The following is a 24,314-nucleotide window of genomic DNA, read 5'->3' on the forward strand; positions in this document are numbered from 1 at the left end:
CACAAGTGATACCCGAGAGCTGGGCCAGCCCGTGCTCACCGTCCGGGGGCATTAGGGTCTTATTGTTCTGCGTGCACCACCCTACGGGGTGCAGATCCGCGATCACCACGTCACACCAGAAGTCGGCCCGGCGGTCCTCCCCGTAACCGCAGTAGCGCAGAAGCAGCAGCTGCCCGCAGGTGGTGATGACCGTGGCCACCCAGTAAGTGTCCGGGTTCTTCTTGTTGGCTACCTCCAATTTCATCCCCGGCTGGAAGTTGCTCTGAATGCTGATCTCAACCTTAAGGAACACAGAAAATCCGTCATTACACTAGACACGTCCATCCAGAAGATTATGTGAACGACTGGAAACACAGCACTTAATATTTCTGTTGCCCTAGATCAGCACCATCTAAAAGAAATGTAATGTAAGCCACTGGTGTGACGTTAAATTTTCTAGTGGCCACTTTAAAAAAAAAAAAAGAGAGAGAGATAAAACAGATGAAATTAATTTTAGTAATGTATTTTATTTAACCCAACAGATCCCAAATAGCATCATTTCAAAAGGGAACCAATATAAAAATATAGTAGCGAGAAATTTCACATTTTTATTTTCCAATGAAGCCTCTGAAATCTGGTGTGTATTCTACACTTACGGCACATCTTGTTACCGAACAGAACTTGGGTCCGTTAGTCAGAGGTGCAGCAAAGCCAGTCTACTGACCGGGCTGTGGTGAAGGAAAGTGCAGAGTTTACTGCAGGGCACCAAGCAAGAGAACGGGCAGCTCATGTTCAACAGACCCAAACTCCCCAGTGGCTTTCAGGGAAGGGTTTCTAAAGGCAAGGTGAGGGGTGTGGGTCACAGGGCGTGTCACCAGCTCACGAATAATTCTATGATTGGTTGGTGGTGAGGTAACAGGGTGATGTTTCGAGAATCTCAATCATCAACCTTCTGGTTCCAACCAGTCTGGGGTCTACCTGCTGGTGGTCAGCATGCAGTTAACTTCTTCTACCTGGTGGGGTTTCAGTATCTGCAAATCAACTCAAGGATACGGCTCAGGATATTATCTATAGCCCCTGAGCGGGAACTAAGGGCCCCTGAATTTGTGTTATGGCTAAACTGTTATTATTTTGTCTTGCCTGACTGCTTTCCTTAGTTTCTACATTTTCTTCTCTGATTAAATTCGCTCTTTGCAACTCAGAGAAAGCCTTAGGAGGCTGCAGTTTTGGAGGTGGGGACACAGGGGGGTCTGTTCTCAGGAAGGCCCTGCAGGGTCCTACTTGGTTTCAGTCTCAATTTAGATGACACACTTTCCAAATGCTGGATGGCCAGTGGCTACTGCGTGAACAGTGCAGCCTCAGAAAATGGAGTTTCTTTTTTTTTTTAATGAAGGGTTATCATCTATTAATATTTGCCAGCCCTCCCTGCAAAAGAAAGCTTTCCATCCTGGTGAGTTATAATATTCTAAGGCCAGCACGTCGGATGTCCCTGAGTAGCTGCCGCTTAAGAGATGATGGAATTACGAACTGTTCGCCCATGGGTCCTGGGCTACTCTTCCTTTAAGCCTGGCAGACAGGCCTGGGGACATTCTGCATCCACAGTACAGGGCACTATACTGTGCCTGAAAGTGGGGCAGGAGAATGGATTGGATGAAAGAGAACAGGACTGACTCCGTATGCAGAGATACTGAGAACTTCCTGGTGCAGAAAAGGAAGGAAAAAGCTGTTGATCTCTATCTCATTCCTAAAGCGCCTGGAGAAATCTAACCAAGTCATCCTGGCGTCGTAAAAGGCAGATGTTACAATGGCTTTTGCAAAACGGAATCCACACTGTATGCTGGGTGAGTTTTAGTTTTGTTTTAATATTTCACTCTTGGTTTCACTAAATGACCACAGTCCCATTCATAATAAACCAGCAATCATCACAGTATAAGTGTCAGTATAAAAAGAGAATCGGAATGCGATCCACCCTTAACGAGGTCATGTAAATTTAATAAGGTCTTAAATTCCTTTTCAAAGGAACACTTCACTTCCAAAAAGAATAAAATGTCACCTTAAAATAAAGTGGCTTCCTAATTCAACAAAAGAGCCAGAAGGAAGACCAGGTTGAGAAAATCCCCCAATTTGTTTATGATACTGAGGCTTAAATCTTTGCCTTGGAAAGGCCCAGTGGGGGGGGAAAAATGTTCCTCAGTATTAAATTTTCATTTCCAATAAAGCAATAGTAATACCTAAGAACTTAGGTCCTGGAAACTCAACCTTTTTCTTGCTAATGATATATTACCAAAATCTCATATCTAAGCAAACATCTGGTAAAAACTTAGTTTTGTTATTTCCTGGGACTTGCCCTCTGCTTGGCATGCTATTTGCATTGTTCAAAAAACAGTATAGATGACGGTGATTTTTTTTGGTTTGATCCAAACATTTCCTGAATATTTATGGTCTTTCCTGTAATTTGACTCATCTGTCCACAAATGGCTCTAACGCTTTTAGGTGTCTTTTCAAAAGAAAAATATCAATTCAAACTTAAAATATACAGCCATTACATCTCCTAAGAAGACATTACTCATTGACGCCTACTTGGCTAGTTTGCTGGCTTTTTATTTATTCACATCAACCTTACCTGTCTTGGGCTGTGCGCCCCAGACAGCACAGAACACATCATTCTAATCTGGTTTTTTGAGGCACAGAATGAGGTTAAGACCACACACCATTGCTCATGCTGAGCACCACCCCGGGGCCCAGCCCTGGATTAAAGCAAGGCCCACCTTTCCTGCAGCCCTCTGTGAAAATCAAACTCACTTCCACATCTCCTCCGCATTTCTAAGAAATCTTGGCCAAATTCCTCTTTTCTTCTCATTCCCTTTCTTCCAGTAAGTTTGGCATCTTCCTGAAGACACCCTTCCCACCCCCGCAGACAGACCAGAAGGAGAAAGGAGGTCACCCACATGTTTGAACGATGTGTGAGGAGCTGCACTGGTCCCCGTCTCTTCCAGATACTCTCCCCAGTTAAAGCCGGTTTCCTCCAAGCTTGAACCTTCTTCTGTCGAAAGACAAAAAAAAAAAAAGAACAAAAAACAGAAGCATATCAATACTAGTGTGAAGAATGGAAAGGCATTGGCCTTCCATATAAACCAGAAAATCCTTCATGCAAGAGAGAAACAAATTCAGTGTGTAGGAGAATACTGTTGAATTCTTTGCAAAGCTTCTGTTTGCTGATTTTAGAGACGGGTGACTCAAGAAAGACACGGAACCAACCTATGTGTCTATCAACAGAGGAATGGATAAAGAAGATGTGGTCTATATACACCGTGGAATATTACTCAGCCATGAAAAATAATTAAATCATGCCATTTGCAGCGACATGGATGGACCTAGAGATTATCATATTAAGTGAAGTAAGTCAGACAAAGACAAATATCATATATATCATTTACATGTGGAATACAAAAAATAGTACAAATGAACTTGTTTTCAAAACAGAAAGATTCACAGACATAGAAAATAAACTTATGGTTACCAAAGGTGGGGGGAATAAATTAGGAGTATGGGATTAACAGATACATACCACTGTACATAAAATAGATAAACAACAAGGATTTACTGTATAGCACAGGGAACTATATTCAATATCTTGTAAAAAACTATAATGGAAAAGAATCAAAAAACGAATATATATACATATGTATAAAGAAATCACTTTGCTGTACACCTGAAACTAACACAATATTGTAAATCAACTATACTTCACATAAAAGAAAGAAGGAAAGAGGGCTTCCCTGGTGGCGCAGTGGTTGAGAGTCTGCCTGCTAATGCAGGGGACACGGGTTCGAGCCCTGGTCTGGGAGGATCCCACATGCCGCAGAGCAACTAGGCCCGTGAGCCACAACTACTGAGCCTGCGTGTCTGGAGCCTGTGCTCCGCAACAAGAGAGGCCGCGATAGTGAGAGGCCCGCGCACCGCGATGAAGAGTGGCCCCGCTTGCCGCAACTAGAGAAAGCCCTCGCACAGAAACGAAGACTCAACACAGCAAAAATAAATTAATTAATTAATAAACTCCTACTCCCAACATCTTCTTTAAAAAAAAAAAAGAAAGGAAAGAAAAGAAAGGGAAAAGGGAGGGAGGGGAAACAAGGAAAGGAAGGGAAGGGAAAAGGAAGGAAGAGGGGAAGGGGAGGGGAGCGAAGGAAATCAAAGAAAACCCTGACAGAATCAAGGGTAAGATTAAGGGCTCTTCAGTAAATGAAATGAGATTTGCTTCAAGGCATAGTTGCTGCACGTTAGCCTGTTTGAGATTATCCACTGGAGACACTCCGGTCTTTGGGGAGGTTGGAGGACAAGGTGAAGGAAACCACTGGGCACCAAGTGAGCACCTTGATGTATATACAGTACAACCGCTGGAGATTATAAAGTAATATCATAGATCATTGGGGCTTCAGAAAGCATTGACTCCAAAGTCATTTCAAGGAAAAACACTGAGACCCAGAAGGACCGCTCAGGTGTGTGAGGCGCCCGGCCGGTTAGCCACAGGAACTGAGCGGCTGTCAGCTGACCCCACTCCCACCCCGTCCAGGGACCCTCTCCTGCCTTCTCCTGAAACACAGCTCTCAGGACAAGGCACCCAGGTGGAAACCTACAGGACACGCATTTCTCCAAGGACAAGGAACAAGGAGAAATGCAATCAAATGTACGACGTGGCTCCTAAAACATCACTGTTTTGGAGGAAATCAAGCAATTCCCAAAACATTTCAGACTGTACAGTAAGATATAATCGGTTTAGTTGAAAAGCACCAAATACCTCATTTTAAAATACAGATAACATAAACGTGATGTCATAGTTTCCACTGAAAAAACTGATGAGCCGTAAACATCATTTTAACCTATTTGCAAGGCTGTTATAAGGAAGGAACACACAGTAGTAAGGGTTGTCCAAACAGGCAGGCCATTTAGTGCTTCAAAAGTTAAGACTCTCCCTTCTTTCCATAACACTCAATGGATGCTGACGTTCAACTTGTGTATCTTCTATTAGCAAGAGCCCATTTCATTGGCCCAGAAGAAATGCTGTGATCAATCGTGTATTAATGTAGAAGTGGTATAACCCGGCAGGTGGGCCGGGGGAATTAGTGCCTGCGGGTAGAAGAAAGACTTCTTGGAGGCTATCACTATTTTTTTCTCCTAAATGTTATAAATTATAAGTGGGAAAAGTTATTTTCTTGTAATACTCTATCTGGTCTCAGGAACTGATAGAAGAGGAGAGCTTTTGTAACATCAGAAGACGCTAACTCAAAAGGCAGTTACCTTAAACGTCTTCTAAAGCCAAGTTGCTAAGAACTTCCACCTCCAACTTTAATAAGGTGGTTTATCATGAAATGTCCGAGAACAGAAAAAGCCACCTGAAGAGAAAAGCTTTCCCCTGGAGCTCTTCCAAGATGCAGAGTCACCCTGGGGTTTAGGCCCTCCCATCAGAATCATGTTCCCTGGAAAAAGTCAGCAGGTCTTGCAGCCCCCAGTTACCAAGGGCTGTGAGGCGGGTTTCCAGCTACTAAAGGCAGGGAGGCAAACCCAAAGGGAAAGCAGTCAGGCTCTAGAAAATGCCTCAGGGGGTCACCCAACAGTTCTGCCCACAATCCTTTTCACCCAAGCCGCACTGGGCATCAGTGATCAAGTCTGTTTTCTGACCCACTAGCCGGAGGCACGGACGCAGCACGGTTTCCTTGCCAGGGTGGCCTGGTACGGAATCTCTGGGGTAGCTGACTTGTTGCAGTGAAAGTCTGTGCTTCCCTTACACCCTCCCGTCCAGCGGCAGCTCAAACCACGCCTCCTGCAGGCCCTGCAGCTCCAGCCCTGACAGGCACCTCCGTTTCCACCCAGAGACCACAGGCTGTCACAGCAGTGACGAGAACTGGGGGTGTCAGCCCTCCTCTAACTGCTTTACATGCAGCACCTTATTTAATCCTTCCAGGAACCCTGACAGACGGGCACCTCAAGGGACTTACCAGGTCCAGCTACGAAGCAGGGGTCCAACGCAGGTGGCCTGGGGTGGAAGCCAGAACTTCTCCGAGGCACCTTCCCAGGTCAGACAGCCCCGCTCCATCACCCTCTTCTCCACCTGGAGGATCCGAGGCGGACCCCGGGGCCAGCTTATCTGTCTCTGTGGTGGTGAGCGTTAATGTGTTCAGGGCCGAGTCGGGCAGCAGGAGGACCCAGGAGGTGGGGGGTGGGCGGGAGGCAGCTGCCACCCCTGGGGAGGAGGACAGAAGGGGCAGGGCTCCCGGGGCTTGTTTGCAAAGAAGGAGGAGAGAGCCAGCAGAGGATGTGGCTGTGATACTCGGCCTTGAGCCGACCGAGGCACTAGGTCCCGGAAGAGTGGTTTCTGGAGAATTCCAGCTGCTAAAACAGATCGGGCTCCTCCAAATCAGAGACACTCGGGTGGAGACTGAGCCTTTAGGAGCTGCCTGCGGCACTTTGATGAACCTCATCAGGACCGCAAGAGACCTGATGATTCCACTACTTGGAGGCAGTGGTGAGGCGAAGACCAAGGCTCAAACCTCCCAACTGCAACTTTGAGACCCTTCATCAGAGCTCTTGATCCTTCATAAAACTCTCATCTAGGCTGTTAACAAAAATTTTGTTTCCACCCAATTTTAATTCATTACAAGCTACATTTCCAGTCTCTTCTCCCAATAAAAGACGCTGCAGCAGCTTTGGTGCTCACTCCAGCATTCACTCCCGTCAATCAAGAAAGGAGAAGGTGGATCCTCCCTGGCAGTCTGGTGGTTAAGACCCCCCACTTCCAATGCACGGGGCTCGGGTTCCACCCCTAGTCAGGGAACTAAGATCCCACATGCCAATAAATAAATAAACAAATAAATAAATAAAATCCATAAAAAAAGAAAGAAAGGAAAAGGTACCACTGGGACCCACCCCCTCCCCACATGTGAGTCAGTGAGATCAGTGCTCAGGAAAACTCTGCTGCTCTCTGCCATCAAAACAAACACTTTCAAAAGCAACCAAGAGTCAGGCCTAGAATGGGATTTTAAAGATTAAAACCTTTATGCCTTTAAAGATTTATGCCTTTAACTCTATATATGCTGTTTTAACAATAAAACAAACACAAAATGGAGGGTTTTCGGAACCTGTAACATATTAACACTTCCTCCGCCACCTATGCCCTCCCTGAGCAGCTGATTCTCTAAAGACATTTCAAAGAGCAAGAGACAGACACGCCATGTTTATGAGTGGAGGTCTCATAAACCCAGAGCAAATATTTACAGCTGATTCATAAACTTCTTAAACCCATAAACACTTTATCAAGGAAACTCTGACGGCCTCTTTTCTCCGCATCGGAAATGGTCAGAGGCATCTCCCCACGATGTCATGCAAGCAGACTGTGAAAAGCTACTAAGGAAGTGTCACAGCTCAGAAGAAGGTGGGAGTGTTCTTTAGTGGCGATCCAATTCTAGAACACAGAGAGCTGTGTATGTGACTGGAATCGTTCATGTTAACTAGAAAAAGAATACTCCAAGTGGGAGTGCAAACGACTTTACAGTGAAAAATGGAATCAATACAGGACTCATTACCTTTTTTTAAGTCATCAGATCTTGGGTTGTAGAATGTAACAAGCTGAAATAAGACTAATCTTGCATAGGAGAATATTAAACCTGTCATCCGCACCCAGTCAAGGAATAGAGAATCAGCAGGTTCACGATGAATGAAATCTTACAGGGCACCTTCTCGTGCGCTAGATATTATTTTTTAAGTGGATAGAGAAAGGAGGAAGACATTCAATCTTTGTCATTTTAACTGCTGATAGTCGGTTGGTAGGATCACAAGGTTTAGAAAATGTTTGCACTGTGAGTACATTAAACAGACACAAGGTACTGATAAAACTCAGAAAGGACTAGCCAACATCAATCCTAGGTCTGAGTTCACAGCTGCAAGATTACACCTGGGGGGGCGGGGGCGGGGACGGGACAGGGCCGGAGGACAGACACCGGAACACAAGGTCCTTGAGGGTGTCCTGGCCACCCAAACCCCAGAGGGCCAGAGAGACTTTCCAGAAAAAACTAAACACCCCACCGCCTAGCTAGGGGAGGCAACAAGTATTCAAAAGACACTTTAAAAAGGGGAAGAGGAGAAATATTATTAAGTCACATTGAAAAAGTCCCCAGCTGGAAGAGTAAGAGATCCAGATTTTCCTACTAAGAATGTTGACTCCTTTCCTTCCCAAACAGAAGAGCCCATGGGACTCTGGTTAAATACTCCTAGTCCCCAAAAAAAAAAAAAAAAATCAAGCCCACGTTTCCAGGGTAATTCTTTTACTCGGTGGCTTGCCCCGTCTAAATGTGCAATGCCACTTTATCTGCAGACTTCATCAGCAAATTACATTTAGCTGGCCTGGAAAAAGAAGGTCAAGGAATCTACTGATCACTATGCCAGCACACTATTTTGCTTGCTTTTATCACCAGCAAGCAAATTGCAATTGGAGAAACCGAGCACTCCAGGAATCCAATCCCGGTCCCCTTCCTTCTCTGTGCCCTGTAACGGGGTCACCCAGGCTGTCTACCGGCAAGGCCTCGGCGCCCCCCAGGAGGAGGAGGAATTTTACATGCTGCCGATTTCACTGACAGGACGCGAGTGTCAGTCACGGACCCCAACACTCTTTGAGCCTCCCTTAGGCAAAGAGGCAAAAGTGAAAAATAAAAAAGCTGTTCATACGAGTCATTTGTTTTAAGCTGAAGTTTCTAGTGCAGCAAAGTGGACCATCATTCAAGGAATCGCAGCAGCTGGGGGTGAGGGGGCGGACCTCAGCAGCACCAGATGCGCACACCCCCAGGGCAACCACATTAGACTCCATCCTGTGGCCCCAAAACTTTGGCAGAGAAGAGCCCGAGTATAGCTGCTTCTCAGGCAGATGGCAGTTGTGTGTCACATGACACATGGGGACCGGAGAGGGACGGGGGACAAGTGGAGGAGAGGACAAGAAGGGATCTGAGGTGCGCCTGGTCCCATAAAGTGTGGGGTGGTAGGGGCAGGGGAAGTGTGCTCACAGGAACACGTATGTATGAGGGTAACTTCTCCCTGCACCGAAAGGCAGGGACAGCCCAGCGTTTCAGAGCCTCGGGATGCCTGAGATGAAATCCTGGCTGGAACACAAGAGCCAAGTGACTTGTCATCCGATGTTTCCTCAACTATAAAATGGGGCTAATAAAAGCAGCTGTCTCACTGGGCTGCAGAAGGATGAAGGGACCCAGCACGTGGGAAGTACTTAAGAGAGTGCCTGTCACACAGTTGGAACTCAGGACCACACACCTCTCCTCGCGCACCTGCCAGCCAACTTAGAAGCAGCTGCAGGCTGTCTGTGCCTTCTCTGGTTCATGCAACACACGAATCTCATCTGGAAACTTCTGGGGAAAAGAACCTTGGCACCAAGATGCCATCCAGCCCTAGGCACGTCACAGCGGGTCCCAGAACCAAACAGCCCCACAACCGATTCCAGAACGGAAACTATTTTACTGATGAACCAGTTAAAAGGAAACTCCTAGGGAAAATAAACCACTTGAAGACTCATACTTGAGTCTGTTAACATCTCAATGTTCCAAACTAGAATCGAGTTTCTACAAGTCGGCCTCTGCTCGCCACGAAGGTTTAGATCCTACCTTAAATCTGTTTCCTCTCTAGGAAATCCATCTTTGTGGCACCTTCTAAATGCCTCCTCACTACACAAGGACATAGGGAAATTCCAAGGAGAAAGGACAGGTTAGGCATATAGGGAAAAAGAAAAAGTGAGTCAGGACCAAGATCTGAAAAACGTTAGGATCATTTAGAGGTAATTTAGAGCTACTATTTCTACTAAAGATCTTAACACCTTGACGCAGGCTGCCCCACACAAGAGCAAGAACTAACCACGTGTGTCGGATAAGTTTTCCCCACTGCACACATCCCCCCACTGAAGATGTGCCAAACCTGACGCTCATGCTTTCCCCCGTCATGGAATCGCCCCAAAAGAAAGTCAGTACAAATAATATTCCCGACACCATGTTACCATTAATGGCTTCAGGATCTACTCATGCTTGAGTTATACCGCAGCTGCAAGAAAATGAAAACTCAACACACGGTTGGCTTTGAAACAGCTTTGAAAACACACTGCTGAAAACAACGCGGTAACAGGCATCAGATGTGTCCCCGACAAAAATACATTAAAAGCTCAGTGACTCCAAGTGTGGGAAGATAACCTCACTTAGCAAACGTAATAAAGACTTTTTTAAAGTATAGTTGTACTTAAATAAAAGTAGAATAATTAGGATGAACCTTCAGCTATGAGGCTATGCTGTCTCTGAAAGAGAATTTCCACATTTCCATTGGGAGACACAGGCTCAGCTCTCCTTTTAGGAGAAGTTTTCTCACTCCTACTTTATGTACAGAAAAACACAAGTGGGGAGAACTAAGCCATTTTTGAAACAGGTACTAACATCTTTCAACATAGTTAGGCAATTATTTCAGGGTTTTCCAGATTTTTTTTGCAGATAAAAAGATAATTCCAGGTACAGATATTATTTGAGAAACATAATCTAAGAAACTCAATGATATCAAGCAATCTGTAATCCTGTCATTGCCTGGTCTCATCAAAATGCAAAGACACATCTCATAACTTTTGGATGGGGGTCAAATCGCCCAGTGAGTTAATGCTTTCTGTTTACATGAATTCACCACAGCAAACGTTTACGATTCAGAGTGCTGAGTTGTCCTTGTATAATTTGCTGTTATGAAAATAATGCAATCCTTTCTTTTTTAAAAATTATCTTTTTAAAATAAACTATCATGTAAGTAGTTAGTAGTTACATTTATAAATTCTTTGGTTAAACATGAAATTCAATCAAAGATTGCTTTTTGCTTTGTTTGGGATTTCTTACAAGGAGAAATATTTTAGTGCAAATTCACGTGACCTAAATACTTTTACATCATGCACTTTTCTGAAAGATTCCTTCCAGATTTTCAAAAGGTCTTAGGGGGAGTTCGCTGGCAGTCCGGTGGTTAGGACTTAGCGTTTTTACTTCCGTGGTCTGGGTTCAATCCCTGGTGGGGGAACTAAGACCACACAAGCCTCAACGTGCAGCCAAAAAAAAAAAAAGAAAGGGTCTTGGGAAGGGGCATCCGATGCTTGGGCAGATCCTCTTGCCCTCTCTTTCCAGGCACATGGGGGAAAATTCTATTTTCCCCACCTCCCTTGCAGTGGCAGGAACACGCCAACTGGAGGTGGAGTCAAGATTGCTATTAGGAGGACGCAGAATTCGCGTCTCCTCACAACTAGGGCATCTACCAGGCACCAGTGGGGGACCACGGACACCTAAGGGGACGGGAAGAGCCCTCAGTGACCAGGTAGGATGCGGGGCCTCGGGCGAGTGAAGGGGGAGGAGAAGTGGAGGCCGGATGGGACTGGCGCCCCCGAAGAGCGGCTTAGGGAGGGGAAGGGATCCCATGCCCGAAGCGGGGAACTGGGGAACCCTTGGGAGGGCAGAGGATCAAAAGGGAGCGTGGCCAGGTTTCCCCGGCCCACTTGGGCCCCCAGGAACCTGCTGAGATGCCGGGCCTCTGCCCACCGAGGCCCCCTCCAGCCACGTGGGTCCGGAGGGAGTGGGAGGGAGGGAAGGGGGAGCAAAAGTAAAGGCTGGAAACCCGGACCGGCACCCCTGAGGGGCGGCTGGGGGAGGAGAGGAGCTCCTACACCCAGCGGGACCCACCCACGGTTAGGGGTCCAGCGGCGACAGGGGAGACCCTGGGGAAGACAGTGGAGGAGGGCCGTGAAGGAACGGAAGGGAACGGGGCCAGTGCTTTCCGTGTCCACTTAGGCACCGGGGAGCCTATTGGGCTCCCAGGCCTAATCCTCTGCCCTCGGAGCCTCCCTCCTGCCGCAACCCTACACCCCCACCCAGAGCCCCACCTCTACACCCTGAGACCCCCTCCAGTGCGCTGGGCCTAAACGCCAACCACACACCCTCGCCCAGGGCCCTACCTCCAAACTCAGGCAACCCACACTCCAGAGCCTCTCCTTTCCACATGCTGCCTCTCCCCTTCCGCACAGGTTCTAAGCGGAGGCCGGGCCCCAAGTCGCCCCGCTTAGGCCCCACCCCCAGGGCCTTTTCCAGCTCTGAGGGTCCTGAGCCAAGGCCCCGCCCCATGCTCCAACGCCACCCCCACACGCATAGGTCCAGCCCCACCCTAAACCCCGCCCCTGCCTAAGTTCCACCCCTGCCTAAACTCCGCCCCCATAGCCAAGGCTTTTTTTCTTTTCTTTTCTTCTTTCCTCTTTTATTTATTTATTTATTTTTACATCTTTATTGGAGTATAATTGCTTTACAATGGTGTGTTAGTTTCTGCTTTATAACAAAGTGAATCAGTTATACATATACATATGTTCCCATATCTCTTCCCTCTTGCATCTCCCTCCCTCCCACCCTCCCTATCCCACCCCTCTAGGTGGTCACAAACCACCGAGCTGATCTCCCTGTGCTATGCGGCTGCTTCCCACTAGCTATCTATTTTACGTTTGGTAGTGTATATATGTCCATGCTACTCTCTCGCTTTGTCACAGCTTACCCTTCCCCCTCCCCATATCCTCAAGTCCATTCTCTAGTAGGTCTGTGTCTTTATTCCTGTCTTACCCCTAGGTTCTTCATGACATTTTTTTTTTCTTAAATTCCATATACATGTATTAGCATATGGTATTTGTCTTTCTCTTTCTGACTTACTTCACTCTGTATGACAGACTCTAGGTCCATCCACCTCATTACAAATAGCTCAATTTCGTTTCTTTTTATGGCTGAGTAATATTCCATTGTATATATGTGCCACATCTTCTCTATCCATTCATCCGATGATGGACACTTAGGTTGTTTCCATCTCCAGGCTATTGTAAATAGAGCTGCAATGAACATTCTGGTACATGACTCTTTTTGAATTATGGTTTTCTCAGGGTATATGCCCAGTAGTGGGATTGCTGGGTCATATGGTAGTTCTATTTGTAGTTTTTTAAGGAACCTCCATACTGTTCTCCATAGTGGCTGTACCAATTCACATTCCCACCAGCAGTGCAAGAGTGTTCCCTTTTCTTCATACCCTCCCCAGCATTTACTGTTTCTAGATTTTTTGATGATGGCCATTCTGACTGGTGTGAGATTATATCTCATTGTAGTTTTGATTTGCATTTCTCTAATGATTAATGATGTTGAGCATTCTTTCATGTGTTTGTTGGCATTCTGTATATCTTCTTTGGAGAAATGTCTATTTAGGTCTTCTGCCCATTTTTGGATTGGGTTGCTTTTTTGTTATTGAGCTGCATAAGCTGCTTATAAATTTTGGAGATTAATCCTTTGTCAGTTGCTTCATTTGCAAATATTTTCTCCCATTCTGAGGGTTGTCTTTTTGTCTTGTTTATGGTTTCCTTTGCTGTGCAAAACCTTTTAAGTTTCTTTAGGTCCCATTTGTTTATTTTTGTTTTTATTTCTGTTTCTCTAGGAGGTAGGTCAAAAAGGATCTTGGGGTGAATTATGTCATAGAGTGTTCTGCCTATGTTTTCCTCTAAGAGTTTGATAGTTTCTGGCCTTACATTTAGGTCTTTAATCCATTTTTGAGCTTATTTTTGTGTATGGTGTTAGGGAGTGATCTAATCTCATACTTTTACATGCACCTGTCCAGTTTTCCCAGCACCACTTATGGAAGAGGCTGTCCTTTCTCCAATTTGAAAGAAAAAGGAGAAGTAACAACTGACACTGCAGAAATACAAAGGATCATGGGACATTACTACAAGCAACTATATGCCAATAAAATGGACAACCTGGAAGAAATGGACAAATTCTTAGAAAAGAACAAGCTCCTGAGACTGAACCAGGAAGAAATAGAAAACATAAACAGACCAATCACAAGCACTGAAATTGAAACTGATTAAAAATGTTCCAACAAACAAAAGCCCAGGACCAGATGGCTTCACAGGCGAATTCTATCGAACATTTAGAGAAGAGCTAACACCTATCCTTCTCAAACTCTTCCAAAATATAGCAGAGGGAGGAACACTCCCAAACTCATTCTACGAGGCCACCATCACCCTGATACAAAAACCAGACAGAGATGTCACAAAAAAAGAAAACTACAAGCCAATATCACTGATGAACATAGATGCAAAAATCCTCAACAAAATACTAGCAAACAGAACCCAACAGCACATTAAAAGGATCAAACACCATGATCAAGTGGGGTTCATCCCAGGAATGCAAGGATTCTTCAATATACGCAAATCAATCAATGTGATACACCATATTAACAAACTGAAGGATAAAAACCATATAAACATCTCAATGGATGCAGAAAAAGCTTTCAACAAAATTCAACACCAATTAATGATAAAAACTCTCCAGAAAGTAGGCATAGAGGGAACTTACCTCAACATAATAAAGGCCATATATGACAAACCCACAGCCCACGTCATTCTCAATGGTGAAAAACTGAAACCATTTCCACTAAGATCAGGAACAAGACAAGGTTGCCCACTCTCACCACTATTATTCAACATAGTTTTGGAATTTTTAGCCACAGCAATCAGAGAAGAAAAGGAAATAAAAGGAATCCAAATTGGAAAAGGAGAAGTAAAACTGTCACTGTTTGCAGGTGACATGGTACTGTACATAGAGAATCCCAAAGATGCTACCAGAAAACTAGTAGAACTAATCAATGAATTTGGTAAAGTAGCAGGATACAAAATTAATGCACAGAAATCTCTTGCATTCCTATACACTAATGATGAAAAATCTGGAAGAGAAATTAAGGAAACACTCCCATTTACCACTGCAACAGAAACAATAAAATACCTAGGAATAAACCTACCTAAGGAGAAAAAAGACCTGTATGCAGAAAACTATAAGACACTGATGAAAGAAATTAAAGATGATACAAATAGATGGAGATATATACCATGTTCTTGGATTGGAAGAATCAACATTGTGAAAATGACTATACTACCCAAAGCAATCTACAGATTCAATGCAATCCCTATTAAACTACCAATGGCATTTTTCACAGAACTAGAACAAAAAAATTCACAATCTGTATGGAAACAAAAAAGACCCCGAATAGCCAAAGCAATCTTGAGAAAGAAAAGCGGAGCTGGAGGAATCAGGCTTCCAGACTTCAGACTATGCTACAAAGCTACAGTAATCAAGACAGTATGGTACTGGCACAAAAACAGAAAGACAGATCAATGGAACAGGATAGAAAGCCCAGAGATAAACCCATGCACATATGGTCACCTTATCTTTGATAAAGGGGGCAAGAGTATACAATGGAGAAAAGACAGTCTCTTCAATAAGTGGTGCTGGGAAAACTGGACAACTAAATGTAAAAGAATGAAATTAGAGCACTTCCTAACACCATACACAAAAATAAACTCAAAATGGATTACAGACCTAAATGTAAAGCTAGACACTATAAAACTCTTAGAGGAAGACATAGGCAGAACACTCTATGACATAAATCACAGCAAGATCCTTTTTGACCCACCTCCTAGAGGAATGGAAATAAAAACAAACAAATGGGACCTAAAGAAACTTAAAAGCTGTTGCACAGCAAAGGAAACCATAAACAAGACAAAAAGACAACCCTCAGAATGGGAGAAAATATTTGCAAATAAAGCAACTGATAAAGGATTAATCTCCAAAATATATTGAGCTCATGAAGCTCAATATCAAAAAAACAAACAACCCATCCAAAAATGGGCAGAAGACCTAAACAGACGTTGCTCTAAAGAAGATATACAGATTGCCAACAAACACATGAAAAGATACTCAACGTGACTAATCATTAGAGAAATACAAATCAGAACTACAGTGAAGTATCACCTCACACTGGTCAGAATGGCCAACATCAAAAAAACTACAAACAATAAATGCTGGAGAGGGTGTGGAGAAGAGGGAACCCTCTTGCACTGTTGGTGGGAATGTAAATTGATACAGCCACTATGGAGAACAGTATGGAGGTTCCTTAAAAAACTAAAAATACAACTACCATTAAGACCCAGCAATCCCACTATTGGGCATATACCCTGAGAAAACCATAATTCAAAAAGAGTTATGTACCACAATGTTCACTGCAGCACTATTTACAATAGCCAGGACATGGAAGCAACCTAAGTGCCCATCGACAGATGAATGGATAAAGAAGATGCGGCACATATATACAATGGAATATTACTCAGCCATAAAAAGAAACAAAATTGAGTTATTTGTAGTGAGGTGGATGGACCTAGAGTCTGTCGTACAGAGTGAAATAAGTCAGAAAGAGAAAAACAAATACCATATGCTAACACATATATATGGAATCTAAAAAAAAAAAAATGGTCCTGATGAACCTAGGGGTAGGACAGGAATAAAGACACAGATGTAGAGAATGTACTTGAGGACATGGGGAGGGAGAAGGGTAAGCTGGGACGAAGTGAGAGAGTAACATTGACATATATACACTACCACATGTAAAATAGATAGCTAGTGGGAAGCAGCGGCACAGGACAGGGAGATCAGCTCGGTGCTTTGTGACCACCTAGGGGGTGGGATAAGGAGAGTGGGAGGGAGACGCAAGAGAGAGGGGATATGGGGATATACGTATGCATATAGCTGATTTACTTTGTTATACAGCAGAAAATAACACAACACTGTAAAACAATTATATTCCAATAAAGATGTTAAAAAAAAAAAAAAAGAAACACGCAACTGATTCTGGTCAAGAGGTTCTGAGCAAAAGCCTCTTCTGTGCTAGACCATTTAATTGCTGATTCAAGACCCTGCAGCCCTGCTCATCCCCTACAGGGAGAAACCTTGAAGCACCATGTTGAGATGGCAGCCCTATAAGAGGGTGTGGAATGACTCGTGGGACAGAGCATCCACTGACTGTGCTCCAACAGTGTGAACCGTTTATAAACATTTACTGCATTAAGCCATGGAGTTTTTTTCTTTTTATTGGAGTATAGTTGATTTACAATGTTGTGTTAGTTTCTGCTGTACAGCAAAGTGACTCCGTTATACATATATATATTCTTTTTCAGATTCTTTTCCATTATGGTTTATTACAGGATACTGAATATAGTTCTCTGTGCTATAGAGTAGGTCCTTGTTGTTTATCTGTTTTATATATAGTAGTGTGTATCTGTTAATCCCAAACTCCTAATTTATCCCTCCCCCTCTTTCCCCTTTGGTAACCACAAGTTTGTTTTCTGTGTCTTTGAGTGTTTCTATTTTGGAAATAAGTTCATTTGTACTATTTTTAATGCTACATACAAGTGATATCATATGATATTTGTTTTTCTCTGACTTACTTTACTTAGTATGATAATCTTCAGGTCCACCCATGTTGCTGCAAATGGCATTATTTCATTCTTTTTTATGGCTGAGTAATATTCCACTGTATATTTGTAACACATTTCCTTTACCCATTCATCTGTCAATGGACATTTAGGTTGCTTCCACATCTTGGCTATTGTAAGTAGTGCTGCTGTGAACATTAGGGTGCATGTATCTTTTCGAATTATAGTTTTGTCCGGATATATAGCCAGGAGTGGGATTGCAGGATCATAAAGCCATTGAGTTTTTGAAGTGATGGGTCACCTCACTATAATGTAGCCCACTGTGCCCAGTATTTCTAACCAAATTTTGCATAACTTTCGAGCTGCTATATGCTTATAAACGTGCCCACAAATCCCAGGAACAGGCAGTATGTGAGGTCTAGAACGCTGCCCCAATATTTTCTAAACATTTTCAGGAAGATATTGGTCAAGACGTCAAAAGGCCAAATGCATTTAGAAAACAAAATCGCACCTGAATCAAGATCTCCGTTGCGGTCAGCTGAGCTCTGATGTTTTTCCAAGGGTGAAGACGAAGGGTCCCGCATGCTAGAAGCTGACACACTGTTCTCCATTCTTAACAACTATGGATCGTCCTCTCTTAATTCATCCTGAAGGAAGAGTTACCTAAGGGCAACCAGCAACAACAGAAATCAGGGCACTGTAATTGTATTCACTCGTTTTTCAACTCTCCAAAAATAACGGTGTCCCATCAGAGCTGCTACCACCTCATGACAACAGGCAAAATGCAATGTCATGTAACAGAAAATACCAGGACTGAAGACTAAAGAGTACATATCTACACACGGTCAACAACAAGGTCACGGCACAGAAGCATCCACTTTCTACAGGTCATCATCACCCCTAAGATGGACACTTTTTCATCAATAAATAGAATCGATGTGCCAACCTCCAATCTGCCTTGGCAGCGTTGGCAAGACACTCCACCACCCTGCTTCTCCCTCCTCTCTCGTTGGATGCTGTGAAGCAGGAACACGCCCCCACCCCAGCATCCCCACACACAGGTAAGGTGTCCGCGGTCTCACAGGTGATTCGTTACCGAAACCAGTTAAAGAATCAATGCTTGCAAATAACGTGCTTTTTGACCAACTGGACTTTTCCTGTAGTAACATGGCTATTTCACACTTACATTCTGATAGAGTGGGTGAGAAAACAGGTAAAATTATAGCCGGTTCTCACCGAACCCTATGATCTAGTTTGTGTACATCACAGCCCATGAAATACCCAGACACAGTCATTACTAAGGGTCAGGCACTCAGGACTGGTTTGCCAAAATAAGGACCTGATTCCTGCATTTCACTCTGCAGGTGGGAGTAGGCACTGCAGGGTTTCATTCCAGGAAGGGAAATGATCAGGTTTGTTTCAGAAAAATCATTTGGGCAGCTGCATGCCAGACAGATGGACAGACAAGGGGAGGCTGAATGGAAACAGACTAAAAACAGAAACGTGCCAACTGGTAGGGCATCCCATGGTTAAGACAAAAACTGAGAAATTACTACATAGTAGTTTGTAGCTCTTAATCCCCTACCCCATCCCCTTTCCCCACTGGAAACCACTGGTTTGTTCTCTACATCTGTTAATCTCCTTCTGTCTTGTTATATCACTTTGTCTATTATATTTTTTTAGATTCCATATATAAGTGATAACATACAGTATTTGTCTTTCTCTGTCTGACATACTTCACCAAGCATAATACCCTCCAGGTCCACCCATGTTGTTGCAAATAGCAAAATATCATTCTTTTTCATGGCTGAGTAATATTCCATTATATATCTATTTTAAAGTCATATGTGGCTAGCAGCTTCCATAGTGAACAGCTAGACCACTGCCTAAGCAGGCAGGAGTTTATTGTATTTGAGTTTGGAACATGTCCTAAATCATCACCAATTCTTGGCTCTCTTGAAGGTTGTAGTACAGCGAGCTAGTTAAAAGAGAAAATAGGAATTTTAAAACCTAAGGAACTTCAAAAGGAGACTGAGCAGTTTCTCCATAATATTCCACAAATCTTTCATCACAATCTTCCTAATGTAGTAGGCTTTCAGTGAATGTGCTGGTTTTCATCAATTTCAAAAGAGAAATAGTCTTAGCAGCTAAGTTATGTTATACTATTATTGCTTTTTTCATTCATTTACAAATTCAAGAAAATCATGTCACCTCAAAATGTAACCAGGCAGAAAGTTTTTCTTCAAGGAAAAATCTATAAACCTAACTATTAGTAAATCAGTCAAGCCCTTATTAAAGGAGGAAAAAAGTTTACTTTTTTCAAGTTTTTAAGATTCCTATTGATTCAACTCTATCCATCTGCCTCTAACTAGATACTATAAAAAGGTAATCGGTGACTATAAAATGAGATCAATTTAAATGCACCAGACCCATCATTTTAAATAGAAGTCAAAAGCAACGACATAAATACCAAAACCCCACATTATTCTGTAAGGGCAAGTGGCAAGGCTCTGTCTACCCCCAGGTTGCAAAAACGTATTTATTTTGGCAAATGACATGTCACCGTTCGCTTTCTTGGCAATGTTTACTTTTTGCCTTCCCATAAAAGGTATACAACTTTGTACTCTCTTTAGAAGCCTTGCAAAATAAAATTACAAAGGAACAAAGTAAAATCACTTGTAATTCTAACACCCAGGGATAATCTCTTTTATTTTTATAGTATCTCCTCCTGATAGCTTCTCTGTGGGTTTCTTTTTTTTTTTACTTCATATGGAATTTAGAATTTTAATTCATTTTCCATTTAAACATCACATAGAAAGCATTTTCTCCACATCATTAAAATTCTTTGAAAACCTGACTTGAAATGATTGTATGACTTTTATTATAATATGAACAGGTTGTTTATTTACCATTCCCCTACTGCTGGCCATTAAGTTTTTTTTTTATTTTTCACCATTATGAACACTGTACTATGCGTTCTCACATACCTCACATCCTTCCCACATTTTAACTTTGTTGGTATCTTTTATGGATTTTTAAGAGCTCTACGTATCTTATCCCACAAAACTCTTGCAGATATTTTCCCCAAGTCTCCCTTTAGTGGGTCCTTCTGATATACGTACGGAACGTGAGCTGTTTTTTTTAACTTAGTCCAATCCATAATTCACGTTATTTCTTCTAAAAACTGTATTCCTAAAATGTCCTCCCCCATTGTAAGAGACCAGAAGTTTAACTTCCCTAGGGTTTCAAGTTTTACATTTTTAACCTATGTCCCCATATGTTTATGCTCAAATACTTTGTGCGGTGCAGTTCTGAGCTGACCACCTCCCGCAGTTAATAATCCATTCCTACCCCATTGGGTTTTTAATACCCTGTCTTTACCATCCATGAAATTCTTACATGTACAAGACTGTGTTTCTATGCACCAAACTTTCCTTTAATTTTGAGAAAAGTCAGCAAAATAGGAACTATGACTGTTTATACATTCCCCCATCCTTAGTTCAGCGATCACTGAACTTGGGGCCATTTAAGGTAGGTTTATAAAGGGGTGACAAAGGTTTTGCACGTCCTGGGAACCCAGGCTTGATCATCACACGGCATTCTACTGTGCACAGAATGTACCAGAACCTGCACACAGGTAGAAATGACCGTGCACCAGAGGCTGTTAAGCATCTCCCACCCCAAATTTCCATTTCCTCCTTTGTGTGCAGGGAGGACTAACTAGTTAACCAAAATAAACACTGCCGGGCCATCCTCGAAGTTGCATGTGGTCGCACCACTCTGTTCTGGCCAGTGGGAAGTTTGCGGAGCGAATGAGTTCAACCAGAAGGTCACACGCTTTGGAGGAGGGGTGGGCCTTTACCAGTCACCCCCAGAGCCACCTGAGATCACGCAGAGGAAGGCCCCACTGATGGCAGAGCTTGGTTCTGCCATCAGCTGCAGACGATTACTTCAAGAGAAATAAGCTTCTATCCTGTTTACACGGCTCTATCTGACGGTCCCTGATACACAGCCAATCCCAAATCTCAACAAACACGCCCGAGAAGGACCACGCCCCTTTGTAATAAGCTTGTCATTAGGATGCTTGGATTGTACTCTAGAACTCAGAGTGTTCTCTAAGTTTTTCATCAATGATGCCAAAGGCCGCCTCTGGTTTATTCTGCACCACCACCCCCGAAAAAGTCGCAGTTCACATTAAATTCTGACCAAGGTGCTTAAACCTCGAGGAGAACGAGGTCTATAGGAAATGAAAAAGGATCCCCACGCAGCGGGGACTCACCCCCATGAGCCTAACTTCTAAAGAAGTCGGAGGTCAGCATTGCCTTTAATGTCATCGACTATTCAGTGGTTCTCAAAATTTAAGGAAGAGCAGAATCTCCTGGGGGGCGCGTATCAAAACTCAGACTGCTGGGCCCCCTGCCCAGAGCTTCTGCTTCAGTAGATCTGGGATAATGCCTAGTCATCTGGTACCTCTAATCAGGTGATGCTGATTGCTGCTGGTCCAAGGACCACATCCTAAGAACCACTGCTTTATTAAAGGAAGATTTTTGCCTGGGTTGTTTAGAGAGAGAAAAACAGTTCCTCATCAAAATGTATCTATCCTAAGTACAGTAGAGAACATAATATTTCTGCAAAGTCATTTAAATGTGGGGAGAGGAAGGTTGGGTTTTGTAGAAATGGTTTTGCATTAAATAACGTGCATTAGTTTTGCATTATAAATCATTTTCCTTATAGAATACCTGTTCTCTGAATGCCATTGTTTTGCAAAGTCAAGATTTGCTTTACCATCTGCCTGAAGTCAGGTGAGCTTGTTGTCCGTAAAAGTTCGACAAGAGTTACAGTACCAAGAACTTATTGTGTTGATTGTTCATGGCAGAGCCATTCTCTTCGTGCAGCAATGTATCTGGACAAATTCTTTTTCCCCAGCCTGTTTTCTCAAGAGTCGAGAGGAGATTGGATCACATCATCTCTAGGAACTCTTTGTGTTAGGTCCCTCATTCCTAGCAGATCTTTTCCCCAGCTTTATTGAGATATAATAGACTAGCAGACGGTTTTTTGTATCAGTTATGTCTGCATATAATTTCAAAAGCCAAATATTCAACAAGGCTTGTACATGATGCACCCCTCCCCCCCCAAAAAAAAGAAACAGCAGTCTCCTGCCCTTCTCCTCCTTGAGGCAATCACTTCCAACTCTTCTAGCGGATTGTTCTGGCATTCATCTCATCTCTGAATAACAGTTTACTTATTAATTGTTCAGTTTTTGTCTTTATCAGGTGATACTCTACCACTCACATCACCTCTCTCTCTCTTTTCATATATATGTGTGTGTGTGTATACATAGATATATATACATCCTCCTAATAGGTATGATCCCATTACTATGGCTCTATAAAGACATTACAGCAGATCCATGTGGTGTACTATGATTACTTTTCCTTTCTCACCCAAGTTTTCCCTGGAGTTAATGATGGCCTTGTTTCTTCCATGACCTTAGCTTTCTACATACTTTTCACCCTTTCAAAGCCAATTTTTCCATTCACTGTCTAAATCTCTCGATAAACTGAGATATATAGGTATTTTCTTCATTTCATCTTGAAGTAATTTCTACCAAGGCTTTCTGTTCTGCTCTAATCTAGACTAACTGCCTTCGATGCCTGGTAGCAGGTGTTATCCTGAGATCTTGCTTCACTTCTTTTATGAGATTCTCCTCTTATTCTGTGTCCCAGGTCTTCCTCACTTGGTTTTCTCCCACCTTTTCATGGAGCACATTCTTCAAAAGGTTCCTAAGAAAGGATTTAGTAGAAACATGTGCAGTCTTGCATAAAAATGTCTTTAACCTGTTCTCACGTTTTAACCCATAGTTTAGGTGGGTAAAAAATATTCTTTACCATATGATCCAGCAATCCCACTCCTCAAGCATATATCTGGAAAAGACAAAACTCTAATTTGGAAAAGATACATGCACCCCAATGTTGAAGCAGCCTAAATGTCCATGGACAGATGAATGGATAATGGAGATGTGGTACATATATACAATGGAATACTACTCAGCCACAAAAAAGAAAATGAAATTATGCCATTTGCAGCAACATGAATGGACCCAGTGACTATCATACTATATGAAGTAAGTCAGGAAGAGAAAGGAAAATATCATATGATATCACTTATATGTGCAATTTTAAAAAACGATGCAAATGAACTTATTTACAAAACAGAAACAGACTCACAGACATAGAAAAAAAACTTACGGTTATCAAAAGGGAAGCAGGGGGAGAGATAAATTAGGCGTATGGGATTAACAGATACACACTACTATATACAAAATAGATAAACCACAAGGACCTACTGTATAGCACAGGGAACTATAGTCAATATCCTGTGATAATCTATAATGGAAAAGAATCTTCAAATATATATAAATATATATATGAATCGCTTTGCTGTACACCTGAAACTAACACAACATTGTAATCACCTAGATGTCAATTAAAAATCCTAAACTGGAAAACATCCTCTCTTAGAATTCTGAGGGTTCCCCACATTGTCTTCTAGCTTCCACTGTTGAGAAGTCTGGTCCCATCCTAATGACCAGATCCTCTGATGTTCTGAAATTTCACAATGAGGTACCAAATGGTGATCTACTTGTGGCTTGGGGGCTCTGAATGACTTCCTTCAAGATTGGAAACTAGTCTTCAGTTCCAGGATATTTCCTGGAATTACTGCCAATTTCCTCCCCTCCGTTTTCTCTGTTCTTTCATTCTAATATTCATTCCAATGTTGAATCTCGTTAATCTCCCTCATTTTCCCTTTTATGCCCCTTTACTCTTTAATCTACCATCTAGGGTATTTCCTTGAATTCCTCTTCTAGCTCTTCTATGGAGTTTTACAATCTAATTTCAAGAGGCTCTTTTTAACTCTTTGAATATTCCCTTTATCCATCCTACCTTGTTCCATAGATGTAAAATCTTCCATTATATCCCTGAGGCCATTC

The 24,314-nt window shown here is 42.9% G+C and overlaps 1 protein-coding gene across 7 annotated transcripts in view; it reads right to left on the reverse strand.

Annotated features, from left to right (window-relative positions):
* SFMBT2 (Scm like with four mbt domains 2) overlaps positions 1-24,314 on the reverse strand; it is a 223,632-nt gene that overhangs the window by 162,031 nt on the left and 37,287 nt on the right. For 6 of the 7 annotated variants that reach the window (XM_079912540.1, XM_079912541.1, XM_079912542.1 and 3 more), the window contains 3 exons: positions 17,835-17,986; positions 2,928-3,022; positions 40-280 (listed from right to left, as the gene is read on the reverse strand). In XM_079912540.1, the coding sequence (XP_079768666.1) occupies positions 40-280; positions 2,928-3,022; positions 17,835-17,934 (436 nt within the window). In that variant the 5' untranslated portion in view covers positions 17,935-17,986. Of the gene's footprint in view, positions 1-39; positions 281-2,927; positions 3,023-11,992; positions 12,336-17,834; positions 17,987-24,314 lie in introns of those variants that run through there. The other variant, XM_079912536.1, reaches the window with a different exon arrangement.

The sequence above is a fragment of the Stenella coeruleoalba genome (genome assembly GCF_951394435.1).
Source record: "Stenella coeruleoalba genome assembly, chromosome: 2".
NCBI lineage: Eukaryota > Metazoa > Chordata > Mammalia > Artiodactyla > Delphinidae > Stenella > Stenella coeruleoalba.